A 24,271-nucleotide genomic window follows, 5' to 3' on the forward strand; every position below is an offset into this window, starting at 1 on the left:
GCTTTTAAGCGTTAAAACTCTGGGGGAAAGCGTTGTTAACTGGATGAGTTTTTACTAGTAAGAATTACATTGCAGATATCTACAGGTGAAACTTTGGCTAGTAACAATATAAATGTGATAAGTCAAAAATATATTTTTTTCACAAGTGCAAATTATAGAGAGCAATAACATTAATTCCTATAGTATAAAATGTTTGTTGATATTCGTAATTCAATTCAACATATCTGTAAATCGGTTTTGACCAGCTAGTAAAACTACAATACTAGTAAAATATAGAGTTTTGACTAGTTAAAATTAAATATATCTTGCATTAGAATTCTTACTAGTAAAAGTTAAATGATGACTAGTTAGTAGTACAATTAAAAGTTAAAACGGCTTGTACACAACGTATCGGCTAATGTTGTACCGGATGTCCAAATTTTGTAACAGTCTCTGTTATGATTCCGCACTGACTACCCCCTCCTCTTTGGGGCCTTTCACATTCCTCACATAACACTTAACGGGAAGGAGGGAAGGAGGGAGGGAAGAAAACGAGACGAGAGTCAACTTTTTCCCTAAATCTGATCAACCAAACACTGTCTATTGCTCCACTTACACTCAAAGCAGGCGGCTTCGCAGCATATGGCACATCCAAAGTCGGGGGTCTGGGCTCGCGTAGTGCACTGACAAGAGAATGATCAGCGTATTGGGACGCGGCCGGAATACATAACGGTCCACCTCCACGCAGACTGATACGCTTGAAAGACCTGGTAACTTTTCTTTTAAGTACTGATTGGTTAAAGACTTTCATTAAAGTCTTTCATTTGTTCGCGAGTGTCAGAGGCACCCATTTTTTAAAAGTATCTTGTGAGTATGATGCCTGTATGTCTGATCGTCCTGCCACGTTTCGATCTGCGTCAGGAGTCTCGCTCTCAGCTGTCATCAGTCTCGTCTCGTCGTTCAGACGGTCAGGGCCTCGTCACTTCGAGCTTTACTTCATTTGAGACGACCATATTTGGTCTTGTAGCTTCAAAATACGAGCTTTTTAGAGAGTTGCGGACTTTATGGAATGGCATCGGCGGTGTTTGAGGGAACCTCCCTGGTCAACATGTTCGTGAAAGACTGCTGGGTTAACGGCATCCGCAAGCTGATTATAAACCCACGGGGCGAGGAAGAGGAGTTCTTCGACATACGGACCGAGTGGTCGGATAGAAACGTCTTGTACCTCCACCGAAGTTATGCGGATTTGGGGCGACTTTTTAAAAGACTTTTGGAATGTTTCCCGGAAGACAGACGAGATTTGTCAAAGTCATCTTTAATAGAAGGTCGGTATAAACTTTATGTGCACTGACTAAATAACGACCGTGGTCAAGCCAGCCATAAACAAAACAAAACAAACAAACAAACAAAAACAAAACAAAATAAAACACAATGGTATATTACGATATAAATGACACAGCGAATTGACTTCATATTAATTGAGAATAGTATATATTATAGGAGGTCATATATACGAGGCAAAACAAATGTACTATTCTTGAAAAATGGTACGTAATTGTTACAGTAATTAATGTTACAGTAATTAATAAGAAAGTGTGCGTATAAACTTGTGGAGCGTCAAAGTAACTTGTATACATTTGAACAAACACTGACGAGCGCCTGGTAGTTACCGTAAAAAGCCGTATATACACTTCACGTGGTCTTAGCTGGCTTGGCGGTGAGTAACGGTCCTTGTTGACTGGTGAGTAGGGCCGGTTTGTTGACTGCGTATCTCATATACAGGTGCTACATCACCCCTTTCAGGACTTTTAACTGTATTTTTTAACGTGTTTCAAAATTTGAATTGTGATCTGTGAAAATAAATGATGTGACAGACATGTTTGTCCTGTTATGGGCCAAGATTCAATTGGTCTGCTCAACAATTCACAGACTGTCCTGTGGTGTATAACTGCTTGGTGCATTAAAAAGGCTTTAAAAGATAATAAATTAAAAAAAAAAAAAAAAGAAAAAAAAAAAACTTAAATCTGTTTGGTCATGGTATTGATTCATTTTCCATAACAGCAGTTCTGACAGTAGTTCTTGCTGCAAAGTTTATGTTAATGCATTCGTTCTAATAAGTTATTGTTTACTAACAGCCCATTCAATGGGACATGTATTGCAGATGCATCACATAATCTAAGTCTAACAATAAACTGATTAAAATAAGTTGTTATTTGACAAAGAAAAATTATTATTGATGTGGTGAAGTTTTCTGTAAGGAGACATTTACTGTATGTAACATTTATGGAAAGAGTCTCTAATGTCCACTCTGTGTAGTGACACATCACACCACCCTGTGGTTGATTATTTTCCCATAACATCATGCCCCATTGTGGTTTGTTCCTTAAATAACATTTTCGCTTAGTGTTTATTTTTCACTTTTGTTATCAGTTAAACAAATTTATGCATAAGCCTATTCAAAGTAAGATTAAAAGTCAAGTTTTTTGCATCAACACAGCATACTGAGAGAGTTACATATATAAAAGAGAAATGTGGTGCACTGAAGGATTGATTATTTTTAATTATTCCTTGTTGTGATCAGGAGGAGTTTCATCATTATCAGCAGATCTGTGACACACTGTGACAGATTTGTGACACACAAGTTGCTCCTAAGCACTGTATTGTTACAGTATATCTTTACAGTGTTAAGAAGATGTATTATCTTTTAGTTGTTTCAGGTAAAAAATAGTTTAGAAATATGGTGAAGTATAATGGTGATAGCATAATGATTTTAATACATGTTTAGTTGCATTTATTGTACTAGACTTTTGAAATGACCTAGATGATTAAAGACCTTCATAAACATGAAATGAGGAAATAAAATTTAATGCACCAGTGACTACAGCAAAGTCTTTTTCTATGTAGTTGTATAGGTATATTTGAAATGTGTATGTTGTATACACCCCACAATAGAATCTGTCTCAGAAACTACTCATGGCACAGAATTTCTCCCGTATGTTTTTGAGTGGGAAACAGCAGGATTATCTTCGTCTACAGCCTGGTGATGTACTGCTTGAGTTCCAGCTTGAGTGCTTCAGGCCTTCCTGTACTTTATGTTTCAGTGTTTTCCCGGTGCTCTTATGCCTGTTTCAAAACCTGCAGCTAATTTCCAAGCCCAATTTTAGTGAATTGGTTGGGTAAATCTTTAAACATGGGCAGTGCCAGGGGAACTGAGTGCACTAATTCAATCACAATGGTTATTGCTTCACTGGATGCCTGAATTCAATGCCTGAGATCAAGCAATAATTGCAAAATAAAGCTGTTTCCCTTTCTTTCCTCCCTCCATTTGCACTGTGTCAAGTATAGAATCAATAAACAACCAAGTATAGAAAAAGAAAGTACACTCTCCTTCAGTTCTATGTTTTTATTTATCAGGGCCTATAACAATTGTGTGGTCCTCACCAACTTCTATAAACAAACAAATAACCTCAGGTGACAACAAAAAACCACAAAAGATTTCAGTCAACAGTCAGAAATCAGGTGGAAAAAAATAAGTACACCCTATAATGCAGTAACATGTACAGGGTGTCCCAAAGTCTCCATATATAGAGTCAGTTAACATTTTTTACCAAAATGTCTTCCAAATTGTTCGTGCTTAGTTTATATTACACATTTTTTTTCCAGATAGCCTTTAAGAATGCCTTTGACAGAAGAAGAACGTATTGAAATCATTCTCATCATTCTCTTCACTCTCCCTTATGTATGGAGACTTTTATGGAGACTTTAACTTGATGTAAATGTTTTTTGTGGGAGTTTATCAGTCTCTCACATAAAAGTCCAGTCCTAGGGTCTGGACTTTGACTCGGTCATTCCAACACCTTGATTTATTTCTTTTTTAGCCATTCATTTGCTGGTGTGCTTGGGATCATTGTCCTGTTGCATGACCCAATTTCAGGCCAGTTTAAACTGCTGGACAGATGGACCGCTTTTGTCTCAAGAATATTCTGGTATTCTGGAATTTTCTGATTGTATTCTCATGAACATAAACATTTTATGTGCTTACAGTGGCATGTAGGTCACATGTAGCTCTTTTTATTTACACCCTTGAGCATTATACAGTCTGACCTTGGACTGAATTTGCTGAGACACCCACTTCTGGGAAGATTGGCAACTGTCTTGATGGCTCTCCATTTGCAAACAATCCTTCTGACTGTATAATGGTGAGTTTCAAATTGTTTGGAGATGGCGTTTTAACTTTTCCCAAACTGTTGAGCTGCAACAGTTGTTTCTCTGCGGTCATGGCTGATGTCCTTTCTTCTTGGCATAATGTAGACACACGCCTGAGTGCTCCAGAACACCAATCTGCCAAAAGTTTAGCTTTTATAGAGATAGTCACACTTCTTGATGATTAACTAATTTTTTTTTTGCATTTCATTAGTAATGTCTGGCTGCTAAATACTCTGTTAATGATTGTGGAAGTAGGAAGGGTGTACTTTTTAGGAAAACATGACTATGTATTGAAATCTTTTGTGTTTTTTTTGGCCACTTGAGGTTATTTGTTTGTTTAGAGAAGTTGGTGAAGAGCACACAAGTACAATTATTATTTAGACTCTGATAAATAAAAAACATAGAATTGAAGGAGGGTGTACTTTCTTTTTCACATGACTGTAAGTAAGGATTACAATATAGCTGGCAATGCTGTTACCACATGACAGGGTGGTGTGATATCATGGATTATTTTCCAATAACAGCACATCCAGAATTGTTTTTATTCCTCTTATACCACAGCAGTGTGCTAACAATTGCAATTTTTGGTGTATTATTGAAGGACACATAATGCTTTTTAACTGTTTATAGTTACATTTAATGTAACGAATGTAACGTCCACAAGACAAGTTAGTTCTTGTTTTCATTTATAACAGCTATAAACAGTTAATCTCTCATTAGACTATCATTTTTTTCTCTCTCTTGAAGTTAACATGAATACTGAGAAACTGGAAAGCACAAACACCTCTCTCCTGAAGACTTTCCAATGACAAAAAACTTACTGACAGTTACAACATGCTATCACCTGACACTTCTTCCATAAATTTTATATAAATGTATCCTTACAGAAAACGTATTGTTAAATAACAACCCTTTTTTGCATTTATTAGTATACTTAGATTATGCAACAATGATATTGATTTTGCTATAAATTCCAACACATTTCTGAGTATATTGTCACTTTCCAATTCCATTATGACTTACACTAATAAGTTATTCAGAAGTAGCATGATAACCAACTTTGATTTAAAATGCTGACACTTTGTCCATGGCTACTGGAAACTCCATGTTTACGATTACCTTTACCACTCATGCTATAAAAATGTGATACAAGAGAGAAATTGAGAGAAACACACTACTCATTTTCCATCGATCATCTGGATTGTCTGGCTCGAGAGCCTGGAATGTTTGTTTCATCAAGCTTCTCTCTACTGCTTCATGTCTGTGCTACCATACAAATATCTGCAGCTATATTTGCCTTCCTTTATTTTAGCTTGTACTTCTATTTGTATCTTCTTTAGCTTGTTGATTTTGTAATAGCAATCTGATTACTTCTTTTACAAAGATACTTCATAAACTGAATTATAAATGAAGCACTACTAACTGAGAACCTTGAACATTCTGGTACTAGGTGGTGCATGTGTGATGCAACCAGAGGCAAATGCCACAGGAAGTGGATACAGGAAATCAGCATTTCCCTAGAACATCCTGTCAGTACAAACACAGCTGGACTGTCTAATGTCTGTTTCATTTTTATATTTGTAATGTGCCATCCTCTGTACAACTTTTAACCATAACTTAGACGCAAGCCCTGAATTATGTACTGTGCCCTTATTTTGTTTTTTTTTCAGCTGGAGCTCAGGTCATAAGTCAGGTGTGCCTGTCATATACACATCCTATCAGAATCTGCAGTGATCTACCACCCAAACACAAAAACTATGTGTTTGCATAGTTCGCAAGAATAGTAAAATTTAACTAGATTATGTCCACCTAGGATATTTTATCCTTATCATACTGTACCTCTGACCTATGCTCAGGACATTTATCCTTTCTCGCAGTACACTAGGGTTCCTATCTGCCGGCAAAATGGAAATCAACTTATCAGACATTTTCAATAAGTATAAACAAATTAATTATTTTATCGCTGCAACTCGGTATGCCTCACTGAAACTAAAGATACCACTTGCATGATTTTAGGACAAATTTGACCCCTTTCCAACAGTGGCTATATGATGTTGAGATCCATCTTTTCACACTGAGGACAACTGAGGGACTCATACAAATCTATTACAAAAGTCCCTCAGTTGTGCTCAGTGTGAAAAGATGGATCCCAACATCATATAGCCATTGTTGGAAAGGGGTCAAATATGCAGAAAATGCTGGAAAACCAAAGAATGTGCAAGACCTGGAGGATTTTTCTGAAGAACAGTGGGCAGTTTAACTGCTCAGGACAAACAAGGGCCGTTAATCATCCAGGTAACAACACACAGTATTAAGAATCAAGCATATGTAAACTTTTGAACTGGTTAATTTGTGTAAATACAGGTATAATTTTGTTTTGTGGACTACATGTAAATATCTGCCATGTGAAATAGCTAATTCAGGGCAGTACTAAATAAAAAACAAAATGCAATTTTTATGATCCCTCTTATTTTTTTTAAAAAAAATTATTAACATTTTGCAGATTCTGCAAGGTGTATGTAAACTTATGGCCCCAACTGTATAATTATGTATTTATTAATTTACGTATTTCAATTTGTCAAATTTAAGAAACCAAAAAAAACCTGCATGCCACAGGCAGTAGGTTAAGTTGAGTATCAAAATCCTTTTATGTCAGTGGCCCACCCACACTGTGATTTACCAAAGTCACTTTGAACACTGTTTGTTCAAATAAGAATGACAAAATCTATTTCGGCCATTTGAAGACAAAAATAAAACCTTTAGAGTTTTCTGAAATCATATATTATCTCAAAATAATTTTAAAGTTTCTGGAAATTATAAATCATATTTAATGTAATTATTATTATATTCACTAGTTGCCACACATGCACACCTGTCACGGGGCAGAAGTGGATGCAAGTGCAGGTAAACAGCAGCTTTATTGAAGACACAGGCAGACAATTCCAAAATGTTAGGCAAGAGCATAGTCAAAAAACAGGCATGGTGTGTGTAATAAATAAAATGGTGAACTTAAACGTGACAGTCTCTGTTGGTTGCTGGGTGTTGTAGTCCATAGTGGCCATGTTTGTAGGCAGTGTTATACTCTGGGTAGTGTAGTAATGGTAGGGTTGGCATTCCACAGGAACAGGGGTGGTTGGTATCCTAGAACACACTGAAAAGGGGTTAGCTTGGTTGCTGAGTGGCGAAGGGAGTTCTGCGCATACTCAGCCCAGGAGAGTAACTGTACCCAGTCCTCTTGATGGTTCGTGTAGAGCGTTTGCAGAAAATGCCCAATCTCCTGGTTGGCTCTCTCTACCTGTCCATTAGCTTGGGGGTGATAACCTGACGTTAAGCTCACAGTGACACAGAGTTCCTCCCTGAACCTCCCCCAAAACCTGTGAGGTGAACTATGCTCCTCTGTCGCTCCCGATGTTCTCCGGAATGCCAGAGTACCTGAAGACATTGTTGAAGATTAGTTCTGCAGTTTCAAATGCTGATAGCTTGCCAGGTAGGGGAATCAGGCGTAAGGATTTGGAAATAATAATAATAAGGAGACAAAAGGAGTTTGTCGCAGAGGAGTGTGGGCACGTATGTCGAAGGCGCCCTCTGTGGCACCTTCGATTTCTCTGTCAATGCCCCACGTGATGGCCCCCACAAAGCATGACTGTGGTAGAATACAATCATCTGGGGTTTCGTTGGGTGGAGCTGGGTATAGTAGTGAAAGAGAGTCTTCCTTGATGTACTTCAATCCAGGTCAATAGGAGATGGTATAATTGAACCTGGTGAAGAACAGGGCCCAGTGAGCTTGGCATAAATATTTTGACCTCCCAGAGCTGTTTGAGTGCAGAGGGGACTAAGGGCAGAGGATACTGGTACTTTACAGTGACTTGGTTGAGCCCTTGATAGTTGATGCAGGGTCTTAAACTGCCCCTTTCTTCTCCACAAAGAAGAAGCTGGCAGAAGCTGGTGAGGTTAAGCGATGGATATATCCCTGCTGCAGAGCTTCCCCAATGTATTCATTCATGGCTTGGGTTTCTTTTGCTGACAAGGGGTAGATGCAGTTAGGAGGTGGCGTGGTTCCAGTCAGGAGCTCAATGGCGCAAACGTATGTCCGATGAGGTGGTAATACACTGGCCTTGGTCTTGCTGAAAAACTCCTTAAACTCATGGTACTCCGGGGGACTTTCCACTTAGGCCTGAGTCTCAGGGCTTTCTATAGTCATGGAAGCAATGTAGACTGAGAGAAAATGTAGGCACTTTTCCTGACAATATGCTGCATGTGATTTCCTTTTCCTAACTGTGATGAGGAGGGAGATTTGTTCCTGGTGCAAGATGCTGCCTGGGAGGGTTATTGCTTCTGTGCAGTGGGTGATGGAATGCCTCCCCATGGGGCCTTCGTCCAGTGCTTGTATGTGGAGCAGATGTTGCAGTGGTTGGAGGGTTAGCTGGAGCTTCAGCAAGAGTGCTGTCGATGAAGTTTCAAGTGGTGCCAGAACCAGGCAGTGCTGAAACCTTACAGATATTCTCTAAGTGCATGATCTGAACAGGGAGTGCAAAATTCTGAACTGGGATGGATGTGGCTTTAATTCCTCCTTGATTCCTCTGCATGAAATCAAGACGGATGGACATGTCAATAACAGAATTGAGGGTAGCTTCGATCTCCTGGAAGGCCAGCTTGGTTAGGATGTTGGCGTTCAGCCCTTGACAGTATGCTGCCTTGAGCGCCGATTCATTCCAGCCACTTTCCCTGGCCAATGTGCAGATGTTAAAGGCGAATTCTGCAGTGCTTTGCTTCCCTTGTTTCAGGCTGAGGAGATTGTCGCCGATTTCCTTCCTTCTGGAGAGTGGTCAAAGAGCTGGAGGAAGTGCTCATAAGAAGCCATGTGTTCACCCTCTTGAGATGCCCAGTCAGTCACCCAGGCAAGTGCTTTGTCTGTCAGCAGGTTGACGAGCTGGGCGTTCTTGTTGCACTCGGACATTACCTCTTCACCCATGTAATAAAGAAAGCACTGGAGCAGGAAACCCTTGCATCCTGTGGGATCTCCCGCATACTTCTTGGGGCACGTGATGAGGGCAGAAGCTGGTAGTGTCGTGGCCGCTAAGGTTGCTGGTGGAGCCAAAGCAGTGAGGCGGAGCTGAGCCAGCTGGGCCCTGAGCCCTGTGCTGCTAACATCTGACGCCACTCTGCTGCATGTATGGTTGGTGAACTATTCTGTCACGAGGCGGAAGTGGATGCAAGTGCAGGTAAACAGCAGTTTTATTGAAAACACAGGCAGACAATTCCAAAACGTAAGGCAAGAGTGTAGTCAAAAAACATGCAGAGGTCAGTCGATTAGCAAACAGCGTGAACTAGGCAAAGCTAAGGCAAAATCGTAAAGCACAAAACAAGATAATCATAGAGCATATGCTTTCTGGCATTGACAATGACAACAGCTTCGATGCCAACAACATGTACAAAGACTCTGGGCAACGGTTTTGTTACTTATATGTTATGAACTGAGCAGTCAAGCCTTCACTTTATTATTTTGCATTTATATTGTATTTTGAAGTTTTTTGATACATCTCACCTCTTTCAATCACTATTATTCTTATGCGGAATTACACATACACACAAGTTTCAGTTTTTCTGGAATCTCTTTGGGAACCTCGGCATGACTATTGACAACAAATACCACATGCAAAAATTTAATTTAAGCACTGTTTCCTACCAATGTAACACAAGTTACTGAAGTATTTTTAAATCATTGCTATATGCAAAGTAGTGTTCTTTACCTATTTAATTTTATATTATTTTTGAATTTTTTCTGAATTAGGTTATGTGTCTTATTAGTAATGAGGCCAAGAAAATACCTGGACAGTATACTTTGTATAACATTTGTACAAAATCAATATGCTACTTATGAAAACAGTCTTGAGCTTGGGTGATTTAGAATATAGTGCACAACATAGCCAAGGGTGTAAAAAGAGCCAGCAGTGATAATCAAAGCTAATTCTTCTTTGTCACTGGGGCCTGATGTCATCAGCTAGGGTCAGAACTAATGAATAGTTGTTCCATCAGAGTTGAGCCCAGTTGCTGTGACCTAAAGCTTAGTGCTTAGTGGTGAGGAGGCTGCAGTTTGGTCACTTGAGTGGTGTTACTGAGTCAGACATCAGCAGTGTGGTCATTATCATTGTCGTCATCTTCATGGGAAGAATGAAGTTTTCTCTGAGTGGGTGAAGCTGATATGAATAGACTGTAACACAGACTTATGATTATTTTTCTGTCGGTCTCATTTCCTGTGAAAATCTTCTCAGTATTTCCACTTTGGAAACACTGAGTTTGGGACTGAGGGTATTTTGTGACTTACTGCTTTAAATTTGGATGATGAACATCCATTAAAATGTGAGCCTTTGTTACCTTTGTCATCCTTTTTATCCTTTTTCCTGGTCTTCCACATGCTCTGTATTAGTGGTATATGTCTCTAGAATGTTGTTTTAATAGAATTTTTACTCCTGTTGGTTGGCTAGCTAGGTCTGACTACACTAAACACTAGGCTCCTTAATCTGTTAATGTTTGTGAGAACAGTTTTTACAACAGCACTTCCATCAATTCATTTTGAAGATGTTTTTATTGGAATATGACACATATAATGTATAGCTAGGGGCCATTTGAACTAACAATCTTCCAGTTACTAGCACAGAACATTAGGATAGTTAATACAGATAATTAACAATGGCTCAGAACTTACACGACTGGTAACAATTGGCAAGACTTCACAGTGACTGTGTATGACCATGTGCTTTATATATAGTAGGAACAGGACACAATTGTGACAACTGGGGAAGAGTCCTTTTAATTTAGGGGAGGGTGCCTTTTCATGGTGTGCCTGTGAACTGTCCTGGACAGGTGTGACGGGTATCTAGAAGCAAAAGAAATGAGATTCACTGTTGGGTTTCTGGAATTTTAAGGCTTTAACCACTGAGCGATTATTACTCCAAATGTTTTATCTTTTTCTGCACATTGTGTTGATTTGAACAGCAATACATTTCAGCATTGTTTGTGTGGAAATATTTATGTGGAAAGATTTTTGTACTATGAGTGGGTTAGGTTATTGTAGATGTAAATGCAAAAAAATCAGTCAATCCATTAAAAATACTTTGTTAGGTTAACAATCACTATAATTACTACTACTAATATTATTATTATACATTTTGTTTTTATATTTATATATTGGGGTTCACATTAGGTTTTGCGAACCTGCTAGTGCTGTCACTGTCATTAGACTGAGCTCAGAATTCTGAAGATAAAATGCAACATGGATATGTACAATAGCATATCACAGCTTAACAACAGCAATATTGAGACATCAGTTATAAGAAAAACATCTGGGTCCCCTGAAGAATAATGGTTAGGCCTCTGTGCTCTGACCGCCGCGGCCCAGGTTTGATTCTCGGCCAGGGAACCAACCACAGCCACTGGGCTTGCACAAGACATTGCACTCCCATTGCCGGTCCCAAGCCTGGATAAAATTGGGGAGGGTTGCATCAGGAAGGGCATCCAGCGTAAATGCTGTGCCAAATCAAACATGCAGACCAGTGATCCACTGTGGTGACCCCTAACTGGAGCAACCGAAAGAAGAACAACAGTTATAAGAAAAGCATCTGGAACTTGTCAAGCGAGTCTTAAAAGCAGACATATGTACATCAGAATAAAGAGTGAGTGGCACAAACAGGATTAAATCAGTGTTCTCTATCAGTGTAGTTTGGCACTGGCACTAAACTATGGTAAGCTGTTACAGTCTATACAGGACTTTCTTGAGGCCAATTAGTCTTTCAAACAACCCACAAGTAGTCAGTCTTTAAAATTTGTACATTTACATATTTCTAATATGCCTTAGCTTTTATTGAGGCCTACTCTTGTCAGGCATTCTGTCAGCGTACGGTGCTTTTCCCTTTCCAATGTACATAGTCATGCTATTATTGTAACCTGTGTCTTTCTTTTCACTTCCTAGTCCTGTCTCTGCCTGTGTTTTGTCATTGGTTGGTTTCTCCCTTGTGTTCACCTGTTTTCAGTGTAGACTCTGATTAGTGTTTCTATTTGTACTTTCTTGTATATTTATTTGTTTGCAAAGTCTCATTCATTGCGTTTGTGCTTTTCTATGCCTTTTTCTTGTTTTCACCTGTTTTTTGGTTCTCACTTGTTTTTGCTTTTTCACGTTATGGATTATTCCTTTTGGACATTGCCTACTAGTGTATTGAATGCTGCTCTGGATTATGACTATAATTATTGGAAAGCCCTCAATAAACACAACGCTGAGTTTATGCAAATGTTACAGAAGATTTTGCCGCTTAAGAAGGGTGCAGCAATTTAGTGTTAATTTTCCTGTGTTTGCACGGGTTCCGCTGGCTTCTACATTTTTCTCCCACCTGCAGGTGGCCTGTCTAGTGTACACTAACACAGATAAATGTGGTTGTGGACAAGAAACATGTTGGAAATGCAAATGGGCCACAACATAAAAATGGCATTTTCAAAATTGTCCATGTTGTGTGGACTAGCAAGGGTTGAGCCAACAAATGATGAGGCTGTGACCAGTTCATTTTACTTTCTCCATATTTTCACCGTGGGCGAAACACATTGGCGCAGCTCCAGGGTCCATGGTTTGATCCTGAGCTAAGGTTATCGCCAATATGGAATTTTGCATGTTATTCCCATGTTTGAGTGGGTTTTCTCTGGGTTCTCTTGTTTTCTCCCACGTCCCAAAAACATGAACTGGATACTCTAAAATTGCTCCTATCTGTGAATGTGTGTGTGCATGGTGCCCTGTGACGCATACAGGGGTGGGCTTCCTGCAGATACGGTTAAAATAACCAAACATAAAAGCATGGTTACTATTATACAACTGGAGCATTCTGAGTCTAATTTGTATACAATCTGTGTAATATGAGGTCATAGCCTATTCACAGACTTTCAATAAACTCAGGCCCATTCCTGCGTCACATGACCTTTGTTATCGTCTGATATGGTTGTTTTTTTTTGCCTTGGCCTTTTGTCAGTGCCGTTGATGTTGTGTTTTGTGTGTTTACGTCTCCAGGTCTCATGAAGATTAAAGAGGCGAAGGACATTGAGGTCAGGCTGAATGAGGTGGAGAGGCTGCTGAAGAATGCTATCAGTATGCCTTGGAAGGTAAGAACCAATTATCTCTGATATCAGGACTACAGAGATATAACACCATACAGGAGAAAAAACCCAGAACTTAAGTGCTGTTGCATGGATGAAACAGTAATGTCAATTAACAACCACCAATGCCCGGATTACAAAAAAAACAACTAATAAATACTGGAAAATATACACTTAAACAGCACTTTATTAGGAACACTATACTAATACTGGGTAGGGCCTCCCTTTGCTCTCAAAACAGCCTCAATTCTTCGTGGCATGAATTCCACAAGATGTTGGAAACATTCCTTTGAGTTTCTCGTCCCTGTTGACATGATTGCATCACGCAATTCCTGCAGATTTTTCAGGTGCACTTTCATGCTGAGAATCTCCCATTCTATCACATCCTGAAGGTTGTGTGATAATCTATTGGATTCAGATCTGGTGAAGGTCACTGAAGAACACTGAACTCATTGAAATGTTCATGAAACCAGTTTGAGATGACTTTTGCTTTGTGTCATGGTGCCTTATCATGCTGGAATTAGCCACTAGAAGATGCAAAGTGTGCCAAAAAAACATTCCCCACACCATTGCACCACCTCCACCAGCCTGGACTGTTGACACAAGGCAGGTTGGGTCCATGGATTCATGCTGTTGGTGCTAAATTCTTAGTAGTACAAAATAGTTTTGTTTATCTTTATATTTCTCTTTCATCCTTTAATGGTCTTTGATTGTACTTATCTAAAGCACTCTGAATTGCCTTTGTGTATGAAATGTCCATCCATCCATTTTCTGTACCACTTACCCTACACAGGGTTGCAGGGGAGCCTGGAACTCAGGGAACTCAGGGCACAAGGCGAGGGACACCTGAACAGGGTGTCAATCCATCACAGCGCACAATCACACACACATTCACATACTACGAACAATTTTGGCAAATTGGCCTACAATGCATGACTTTGGACTGGACTAGGGGAGGAAACCAGATTACCAGGAGGGAACCCCCGAAGCACAGGGAGAACATGCAAACTCCGCTCGCACAGGGTGGAGGTGGGAATCGAACCCCCAATCACAAAGGTGCAAGGCAAATGCAGATAAATAAACTTGCCTTAGTGCTTTGAGTCATGACTGACTGAGCTACCATTTTCACTCAACCTAATTTTTGAGGAAAAAAATGGCTGCTCTCCAGGATTGTGCTTTAGCGCTGACATCTGCAGTAAATTACCCATCTGAATGAAGAAGTGCATTCTTTTATGCTCAGCTCGTTCTGTGGGTGAAGTTTAAAAAATAGCGACCACCTAACCTTAACAAGCTACTTGAAGTGTTAGGTCATACAGTCAATGCTAAGGTCATACAGTCAGTCATTTGCTTTGGTCATACAGTCAGTCATTCACGTTGGTTCACTAGTTATAGTATCAGTGTGAGCTAGCTTAGACGTCAAAAAAGAACAACACTCAAAATTGCAAAGGGTCTGTTAGAACATGGCTTTGCTACAGTACTGTCAAGAGCTTCAGGTCCATGTTGGAAAGTGCATGTGCATTCATTAGGCTCGACTGTCATGTCCAAAATTGCCAATCACCTCATCAACCATGCTCTTTTACTCATAATCAAATAACTCATATGAAACACTTTTACTGTAAAAAAAAAAAAATATTGGTGGATATATCAAGGTCAATTGAAATTGTAAAAATGACAGAACACTATTCCCAAAAATAATTGGTGAAGATGTAAATTAAAATGTCAGTTCCTTTCCCATTCAATAATATGGGAATGGGCAGGGTTAGGAATTGTATTGCAGCCAGCTGCTAGAGGGACTCAGAGACATTTTGGCTTCACTTTTAAATCCCTGTTACAATGTCCACCCATATATACAGTCATTGTGTACACTTCATATACATTCCTCATGCAGTTATCAAGAATTAGTCAGTGTGTTGTGAGTAGGGAGGACTGTGCAGGCCTTTAGGTCCAGACAACTGGAGATGAAAAGCCAGAGCACTGTCGTTCACAACCAATTATTCGGACACTTATTAGCAACATTGTTATATTAGCAAGAGTAAACCCTTTTACTCGTCTTAATATAGTAGTATGCTGCTGCAGCATACACACTGTTCATTATATGAGCTGCCTGTTCATAAAATGAAAAAACTTGTCTTACTCTGGATTCACTAATTATTACTAATTATTTAGAGACAGCTGTATACAAATATTAATTGTCAGAGGCAGGGAATTTTCTATTTTGGTTAACATGGATGCAAGGTAAGAATTTCTATAAGCCATGATAATGCTTCTATGCTTTTCAGTTTTCCAGGTCAGAGGTCGTCTTAACATTCTTTGAACGTTCACCGCTAGATCAAGTGCTGAGGAATGACAAAATCCACAAGATACAGCCGTGCTTCCAGAGTCCCATCAAGATATCAGGTATAGAAGCCTGCTCAGATGTTAACTTAATATGTGTGATATTTGGAAACCTAGCCGTCTGAACAGTATTGTGATTTAGAACTTTAAAAGCTTACAGCCATAACAACTATAACATAATATACCATAAAATGTTCCCTCTAGACTATACAGCAGCTCTGAGCCACTATCATTATGAACTGAAAACACTTAGATAATACCTTGAAAATATTTCTTTAGGCAAGACACAATGATTTATTTCTTTATGCTCTTTACATATGTTTAAGTGTTTTTTTTCCCCAGAGATTATGAGGTCAAATGGGTTCTGCCTGGCAAACACAGAGACCATTGTATTTGATGAAAATGTTCCTCAGGATAAGGACAGACCATCCTCTACAGACTCGGCCCAGCATTCGCAAGTGTCTCTTCCTCCTTCCTAAACCACAATACCCAAAGTTCACCTCACATTCAGTTAATCAGTTAATCACATTCACAATCAGTTAATCTTAATTCAGTTTAGGTTTGGGCCAGATATTTATATATGACTCAAGTTTTGTCTTTTGTCGTATATTACATCTGAAAATTGTGAGATATACTTTTTATGGACATGCTAAATTGGTTTGAATCTGCCCTAGCATTTTGTGGTTACATCAAACTATCAGACAGTAAGTTGGACTACTGCTCCTCGCTTGCAATGATATCACATAAGAATAATGTGCAGGGTCAAAATCATGTGTAACATAGACATACCTCTTATTTACTCAATCTCCACCGGTGACAACTGGTGTTTTTTTAAAGTAGGGGAAGCACCTGCCTGTTACTGATGTATATACCTGTGGTCTCCTGCTTAATTCTTAGTCTCTTCTCATAAGCAAAAGCATCAAAAGACTTCTCCAAAATCTGCTCGAAAAAAGTAGTAGTGTTTGCTACATCATGGTTAAAAGCAGCTAAGTTGCTAGTAGCTAGCTCAGTTTCACTGAAGAAAGTAGTGGCAGCTTGATATCTAGACTTTTATATAAACAAAAATGAATACAATTAATCAAATATAACTTAATACTTACAATTTATTTAGAACATTTACCAATTACAAAGATAAAATAAAAAGCTATACTAGTTATGTAAAACTGTTATGGATTAGGCTACTAACCACTACTGCAGCATCGCAAGTCTCAGTGGAGTTGGAGTTAAACATTTAATCTCTTGACCACAGGCCAAACGATTTACCACTGCGCCATATCGGAATGAACTCTTATGTTCCATCTTTTGTTTACTGGTTATTTTCATGACTCAAGTGAACTTTATTTATATATTACATTTAAAGACAACAATAGCTGTCACAAGTGTTGCACAGTAAAACTGACATAAAAACATAATAAATAATTTAATCTGGACTTACTATATATAGACATGAATATTTAATATCACAAGTTTCACTACTAGTACCTTCAAAATTTGAACTACTAGATTACTTGGCACCTCTTCAAGTTTCCTTATAGAGGAGATTACTTAGGTCACAAGTATACAAGTGTACTTCTACCCAATCCTACAGTGTCATGAAAAAGTTTTTTCCCCTTCTGATTTCCTTTATTTTTGCATATTTCCACACTAAATGGTTTCAGATCCTTATACATAATGTAATGTAATATAAGACAAGGAGAACATGAAACACATAACAACAATTCAGGACTTTGACTTCACCACTCTAAAACATTAATTTTGTTTCTTTTGAGTCATTCAGAGGTGGACTAGCTATTGTGCTTTGGATAGTTGTCTTGCTGCATCACCCAATTGTGCTTGAGGTTTAAATCATGGACTGATGACCAGATATTCTCCTTCAGGATACAGAGCAGAATTCATGGTTCTGTCAATTAAGCCAAGTTGCCCAAGCCCTGAAGCAGCAAAGTATCTGCACACCATCACACTACCACCACCATATTTGTCTATTGGTATGATGTTCTTATTGGGGAATGCTGTCATTATGCCAGATGTAACAAGACCCATGTCTTCCAAAAATTTCCATTTTCAACTCATCATACCAGGGAATATTATCCCAAAAGACTTGGGGGTCATCAAAATGTTTTTTGGCAAATGTGTGAGAAGCCTTTATGTTCCTCTTGGTTAACAGTGGCTTTCACCTTGCAACTTTCTCATGGATACTATTTTTGCCCAGTCTCTTTCTAATGGTAGAATCATGACTGATGACCCTATCAAGGTAGTGAAGTGCAGGCAGTTAAGTGAGTGAAGCCTGCAGTTCCTTAGGTATTCATCTGGGCTCTTTTGTGACTTCCTGGATGGGTCATCAATGTGTTTTTGGAGGAATTTTGGTAGGCCGACCACGTCTTGGAAGACTCACCATTGTTCCAAGTTTTCTCCATGTGGAGATAATGGCTCTCACTATGGTTTGTTGGAGTCCCAGAAAACTGATTCAAAAACTGTATTTTCTGTTTATTTGTGGTTGTCTTTGTCTTATAAATTTTGTTTGAAGTGTTAAAACCATTAATTGTGACAAATATGCAAAAAAATAGAAGAAATCAGGGAGGGGCAAACAAATGTTCTTGAACGTGTACTGTTCTCCAAGTATACATTAGTATAAGCCTGGTTAAATGAGTATAAACATGGATAAACTTGTAATACACTTGTAGTACAATTTTTTTTCAGAAGGGTAGCTCATTATATGGCAGGCTGGGTTAGAATGTCTGGGAGTTGAAAGTGCACAGTGATGATGAACAGGTGTTGGTCCAGCATTGTTGGTACTTTCAAGTATAGTGTTTGTACTACTTTATTTATATTGGTTGCTCTTAAATTGTCTGAAGGGCTATATGAAATAACTTTACTATTATTAACTAGCTTTACTATTATTAGCTATTTTTATACATGCATAAATTGCCTGAACTTCACTACCTTGATTTTGATTTTAATATTTCTACCCATGCAGGTATGACGAGGATGGGAAAGAGTGTCAGTCTGTGGAACAGGACCTCAGTGATGATGAGACAGAGGCATATGTCACCAACCTGTCCTACTACCACCTTGTACCCTTTGAGACAGACATCTTGGAGTGATGAGGACATTTTATTGTGTGTGCAGTTGCTGATGCTATAAATCTCCACTCCAACAGTGCAGAAAGCTGTTGCTGAATGTCTCATGGCTGCTCATAGTCCAGACTGCTCGCTAGCAGTGTTTATAGATTGCTATAGATGGATGGGGGTGTGGATATAGAGAGTCCATTAGGTAGTCAGTACATACCAGTGACTGTTGCTATGCTGAGATGTGCCTTTGATGTTGTTCTCACCCATGTGGTTTAGAAATTCAGTCCAATTTAAAGAAAAAGTTTCAAGCCATTGGAATCACTGTGATTAGTCACTGCAGAGCTGTGCTGTCATTATAAGCAAATGATTGAGTACGTCTCTAAAAATCTCCAAACATACTAGTTGTGGCTTTGTGAAAATATACAGAAAATTTATTCAGAAGAATTATTCTGTACCAACTGTGATGCAGTAGACCACAATTGCTAGCGATTTCAAGGCAGCTCTATGATCTGCCAATATGGGATTAAGCAAAAAAAAAAAAAAAAAAACCAGTGAAAATACTAGAAAAGATAGTTGTTATGTAATGTAGTTATGAAAGTGACTACATCTGGACATGCTGGTGCCTCCTGGTAGTATAAAGGGTTAAGCTATTGGCACAGTGGCAATGTAGATAAGAAAATAAAGGTAATATGTAAAACATCCTGACTGTCATAGCATGCAAGGGCAAACAAAATCAATTTCATATTTCTCAGTCTTGTTCACTGGGGCTATAAATTGGGACAGTTACGACAGACAGTGAAAGGAGCAGAGATGCACTGAGGTAAAATTCTAAATTTTCAGGGCTTTAATATAAAAAAAAATATACCAGGGTGAACAATCCAAAACAGTAAAAACAAGGCAAAAACAAGCCGCCACCCCCAAACAAACAAACAAACAAAAAAACAGGCAAAATCTGTGATAAAAAAAAAAATAAAATCAGAGACAAACACAGTGTCTAATCCAAAAACTAATTAATTCCTCCCCAGACCACCAGAGGGCACCCAATACTGATTTTTTGAATGTCTTCTTTTGTTATCTGCTCCATTTCCTTCCTTGATTGTGCTCACCTGTTTTGTGTTTGCCCAGTTAGTTCCCTATTTAAGTTCTGTGTTTTCTCTCCATAGTTGTGGAGCATTGTGTGTTTATGCATAGTTGGTATGGTTGTGGATATTTTATATTTGCATTGTGAGTGTTTTTTTTTGTTTTCATGTTGAGTTTTCTTTTCTTTGCCTTGCCTAGCCCCAGTCTAGTTCCTTGTTTTAGTTGTTCCAGTTTTTGGGTCCTTTTCTAGTATTCGCTTGTTTTCTTCGTTGTTTTGTTATTAAAGAAATTGCATTTTGGGACAAGAAAGCAAAGGACATAGGGATACAGAGAAAATAGGAATACAGTGACCTAACAAATAAGGCTTAGTAATCCTGCCAAAACAGAAAACTAAGACTTAGCAAAGAATGAAACCGAGGTCTTTATAGAAGCTAAACAAAGTATATGAGCTGCAGGTGAGAACCTGAGTGGGTATGGATGTTGGGAGAGGATTCTGGGATTTGGAGTTCCTGGAGGAGGCTGTGGTTAAGTGGTAGCTCAGTGGTTAAGATGTTGATGTCAGACTTCTGATCGGAAGGTCGAGAGTTCGAATCCCAGCACCACCAAGCAAGGCCCTTAACCTTCAACTGCTCACTTGTATAAATGAGATAATTGTAAGTCACTCTGGATAAGGGCGTCTGCCAAATACCATAAATGTAAATGTTATGACAGCCATTAATCATGAAGTCAAATACAGGAGACCTGTTGTAGGATAAATAGTGAGTATTGGAAGTCCCAAGAGTAGATAAGACAAGAATGATGACTCTTCGTTTGTGGGAGCATTTTCATTCATGAGCTAACTACAAGGCAGAATTTACCTGTCTGAATTATTGCTCATCCTGTATTTAGCTAATGAGACTAGCTTTCCTCGTGTCACAGGGAAATTGAGGCATTTCAAGATTACGGAGCTTATGGTTACTGAATCCAGTTGAGAAACTGAAACTACATGTTTACTTGTTTTGTTTTGCTAGAAGACTGCCAATACAAACCAAATCTGTAAGAATGTTGCAAGTCACTGCAGTCATTTTTGTGTTTGAATTAATTGAAGGGTTCAGTTACTGGTTTAGCACCACACGAAACAGTGTGTTTAACGAATAAATGGGAGGAAGCACTGTAGATTGTAGATTTTTCAACCGTTTCTCAGCAAGGGGCAGTTTATGTAACTTATAAGTATGCATAATAATATGGCTAATGTAGCCAAGTTTATTGTAAAAATTCATCTTGGTCCTTAAAACATCAAATGTGCCAAGAAACACATTTAGAACACAATTTTAAATGCCAAATGAAAATACTTTAAGGTTAATTCACAGTTTTTAGGTTAGAAGAAAATCCATCCAGTGTCTGCTGTGTTGGGGTTTGCTGTGCACTGAGTGACTATGGAGATTAGCAGGACTTTGTCCTCCAAATATACACTTGGTACAAGACATTATGTTTACACACACACACACACACACACACACACACAAATATACTGCTTCCTCTGTGACCCATGAGAAAATTCTGCTCTTCCACAATGAGCCAACTCAAGAAACTATTTTGCTGCCTTTGTTTTCTTTTTTGCCATGCAAGTACAAGCTTAACATGACTGTTTACATGCATGATCTGGATGTTTAATATTTGCAGTTTGTGTTGAAATGGAAGAACCAGCTAAATGGAAATGAACTGAAATATTAAAAGGATGTAGGAGAGCCAATCAGTGCTGGATCTTGTTTAATGAATGAGCTCTATGTTTATTATTCATGAACTCAGCTCAGGCATAGACTAACCTTGTCTAGAGAGGAGCCTAACATTCCAATGTGACTTATGGGTGCTGTTTGAAGATTCATAAACAGAGTGAGCTCTGTGCTTTTCTCCTTTGCCAGAGATGACACTGCAGTTTGACGTATAAGGAAACTGAAAAACAAGAGTTCCAATTAAACCACATTGTCTCTTGCTTTTAGCTGAGATAATGTCAAACAAAGGAACAGACAACACAGTTCTGTACAGTGTTGGACTTTGGACACTCCAGTATTCCGTTTACACTTTCTATATTTGAATATTATAAATTTAAACACTTCCTGGAGCCTTTCTGAGTGGCCGTTGTGCTTTCATGTATCTAGCCCTTCCTGCTTGCAGTGATATTAAAGAGTACTGAGACAATACCACCAAGTTTTATAATGCACATAGACAGGGAAGTGTTAAAGGGCTTTGTTTGTATTCTGTTTTTATTTATCATGACATACGATATTTATTTTTCTAATCATGAAATTTGTTATGTAATTAGTATTTCTATGCTGCATAAACCAAGTCATTGCAATTAATAAAATAAATAAAATGAAACAAAAAATCATTTGATTTATACAACTGATTGTATTAATAGACATTGAATTGTATTAATTCTTTTTGTTTATCATTTTAAATCTGCCATTAAAGCTTGCTTGCTTTGTATTTCTGCCTTATGCTCCATTATTACACTAATGTACAATTTTATAAGCAATTTTTTGAAGGTTAGAATTTAGTGTGTGATCAGATCAAGGGGAAAAACAGAGCAAAAGGCAAGTAATGTGTAAAACTTTCCCTCTGTGGCACAGCTGGGGCTTAGATAGAAGCCAACCACACCAACTGTTTGTGATAGGAGGTTTGCCTTGGTTGCCAGATATTTTATATAATTGAAAGATTTCCTAAAAGACAAATGGCTAATTTCATAAATGAACCCAAGCATTTGTTAAATAAAACCCTGTGGTATATTAATTGATGATAAATTGAAAGGAACAGTTCTTCATTATAGTAGGTGTCAGATTTGGGATGTTTTTACAAGCCCATTTAAGCAATAATATATGACAGATATGTTTTCCTTACAACATGCTGTTATAAGGAAAATAATCAATGACAGGGTGACATGATGTAGTCCGGTGTGAAACAGAGTTACTGTTATGACCATGAAATTCCCTGACCTGCCTCTCTTTTTTGTCTCTCTCTTGAAATTAACACAAAAAGCATATTGTTACTGCAAAACTGCAAAGCCATCCTGAAGACTTTCCCATATCAGAAAGTTAAAACATACAGATTTAACTCGGACTGTTACAAAGCACTGACACTGGAGATCAAAGAAAAAATAAATAAATAAATGTCTTTTCACAAAAAGTGTCATCATATCAACTGTTACACACATTTTCATTTTTGTAAAGCATCAGCCATGCAAGTCCCTGTCCCTATATAATATCCCTATATGAACAATAATGTACTAGAACACATGTCTGGAATTTAAACATATATATAAAATATATACTTGTCATTTCAAGTATATATTTTCTTGCATTCTATAATCATTTCAGACAGATTTTTGTGACTCTTATTAAAAAGAATCAGTTGGGTGTTAAACAAACTTACTTTCAATTTTATAAATACAGAATGTTATATATACAGACTTATAAATCAGTGGACTCTACTGAAGTATTTTCCAGACAAACTTCAAAAATTGGAAAATACTTCAATAGAGTTTTCTATTTGTGGATGCATAAATTGTGAAACAATTCAAATGAAAATACAAATTGCATATTGCAGGCCAAGTCAGTCGCCTGATCTCAACCCAATAGAGCATGCTTTCCACTTACTGAAGACAAGACTGAAGGCAGAAAGACCCACAAACAAGCAGCAACTGAAGGTGGCTGCAGTGAAGGCCTGGCAAAGCATCTCCATGGAGGAAACTCAGAATTTGAGTTTTGAGAACATGGGCTCCAGAACATGGGCTTTCATCCAAGTATTAAAAGTATTATGTATTATGGTTATATTTACAATTACGTCACTTTTTTGCCCTTGAAATTGGAGGTACTTTGTTGAAAATGGCTGTAATTCCTAAATGGTAAATTATGTCACTTTTTTGCCCTTGAAATTGGAGGTACTTTGCTGAAAATGGCTGTAATTCCTAAATGGTAAATGCCATATTTTTGTGGAACCTCTTAAAATATGTTTAAAATGTTTTATTTCAAATCCATTGTGGTGGTATATAAAGGCAAAACAACTCTGTCATTGTCCAAATACTTTCGGACCTGACTGTATATTTATATATCTATATACATATCAGTGGCATGTGGTGGTGTTTTAAAATGAGGAGGCAGTATATATATATATATATATATATATATATATATATATATATATATATATATATATATATATATATATATACTGCCTCCTCATCTATATTATATATATATATATATATATATATATATATATATATATATATATATATTATAATATATATATATATATATATATATATATATATATATATATATATTATAATATAGATAAACATTACATAAAAGAGAGAGAGCGAATATAATTGTATTTTGTATTTTATTATTTTTAAAATTTTATTTAATATTTTTATTACTAATTATACATTTCATAGTGTTTTTATGCATTTTTACATTTATTCCAAAATA

The 24,271-nt window shown here is 37.8% G+C and overlaps 1 protein-coding gene across 1 annotated transcript; it reads left to right on the plus strand.

Moving 5' to 3' along the window:
- The first annotated feature begins 491 nt into the window (after window positions 1-491).
- Window positions 492-22,268, plus strand: pxdc1b (PX domain containing 1b). Its single transcript, XM_026938026.3, has 5 exons — window positions 492-1,304; window positions 13,235-13,326; window positions 15,600-15,717; window positions 15,997-16,108; window positions 18,629-22,268. Exons 1-5 carry the CDS (start codon window positions 1,049-1,051, stop codon window positions 18,753-18,755), a joined length of 705 nt encoding a protein of 234 aa, XP_026793827.1. The 5' UTR covers window positions 492-1,048; the 3' UTR covers window positions 18,756-22,268.
- Window positions 22,269-24,271: the final 2,003 nt, after the last annotated feature.

This window comes from Pangasianodon hypophthalmus, chromosome 22, assembly GCF_027358585.1.
Source record: "Pangasianodon hypophthalmus isolate fPanHyp1 chromosome 22, fPanHyp1.pri, whole genome shotgun sequence".
In the NCBI taxonomy this organism is placed as follows: Eukaryota; Metazoa; Chordata; class Actinopteri; order Siluriformes; family Pangasiidae; genus Pangasianodon; species Pangasianodon hypophthalmus.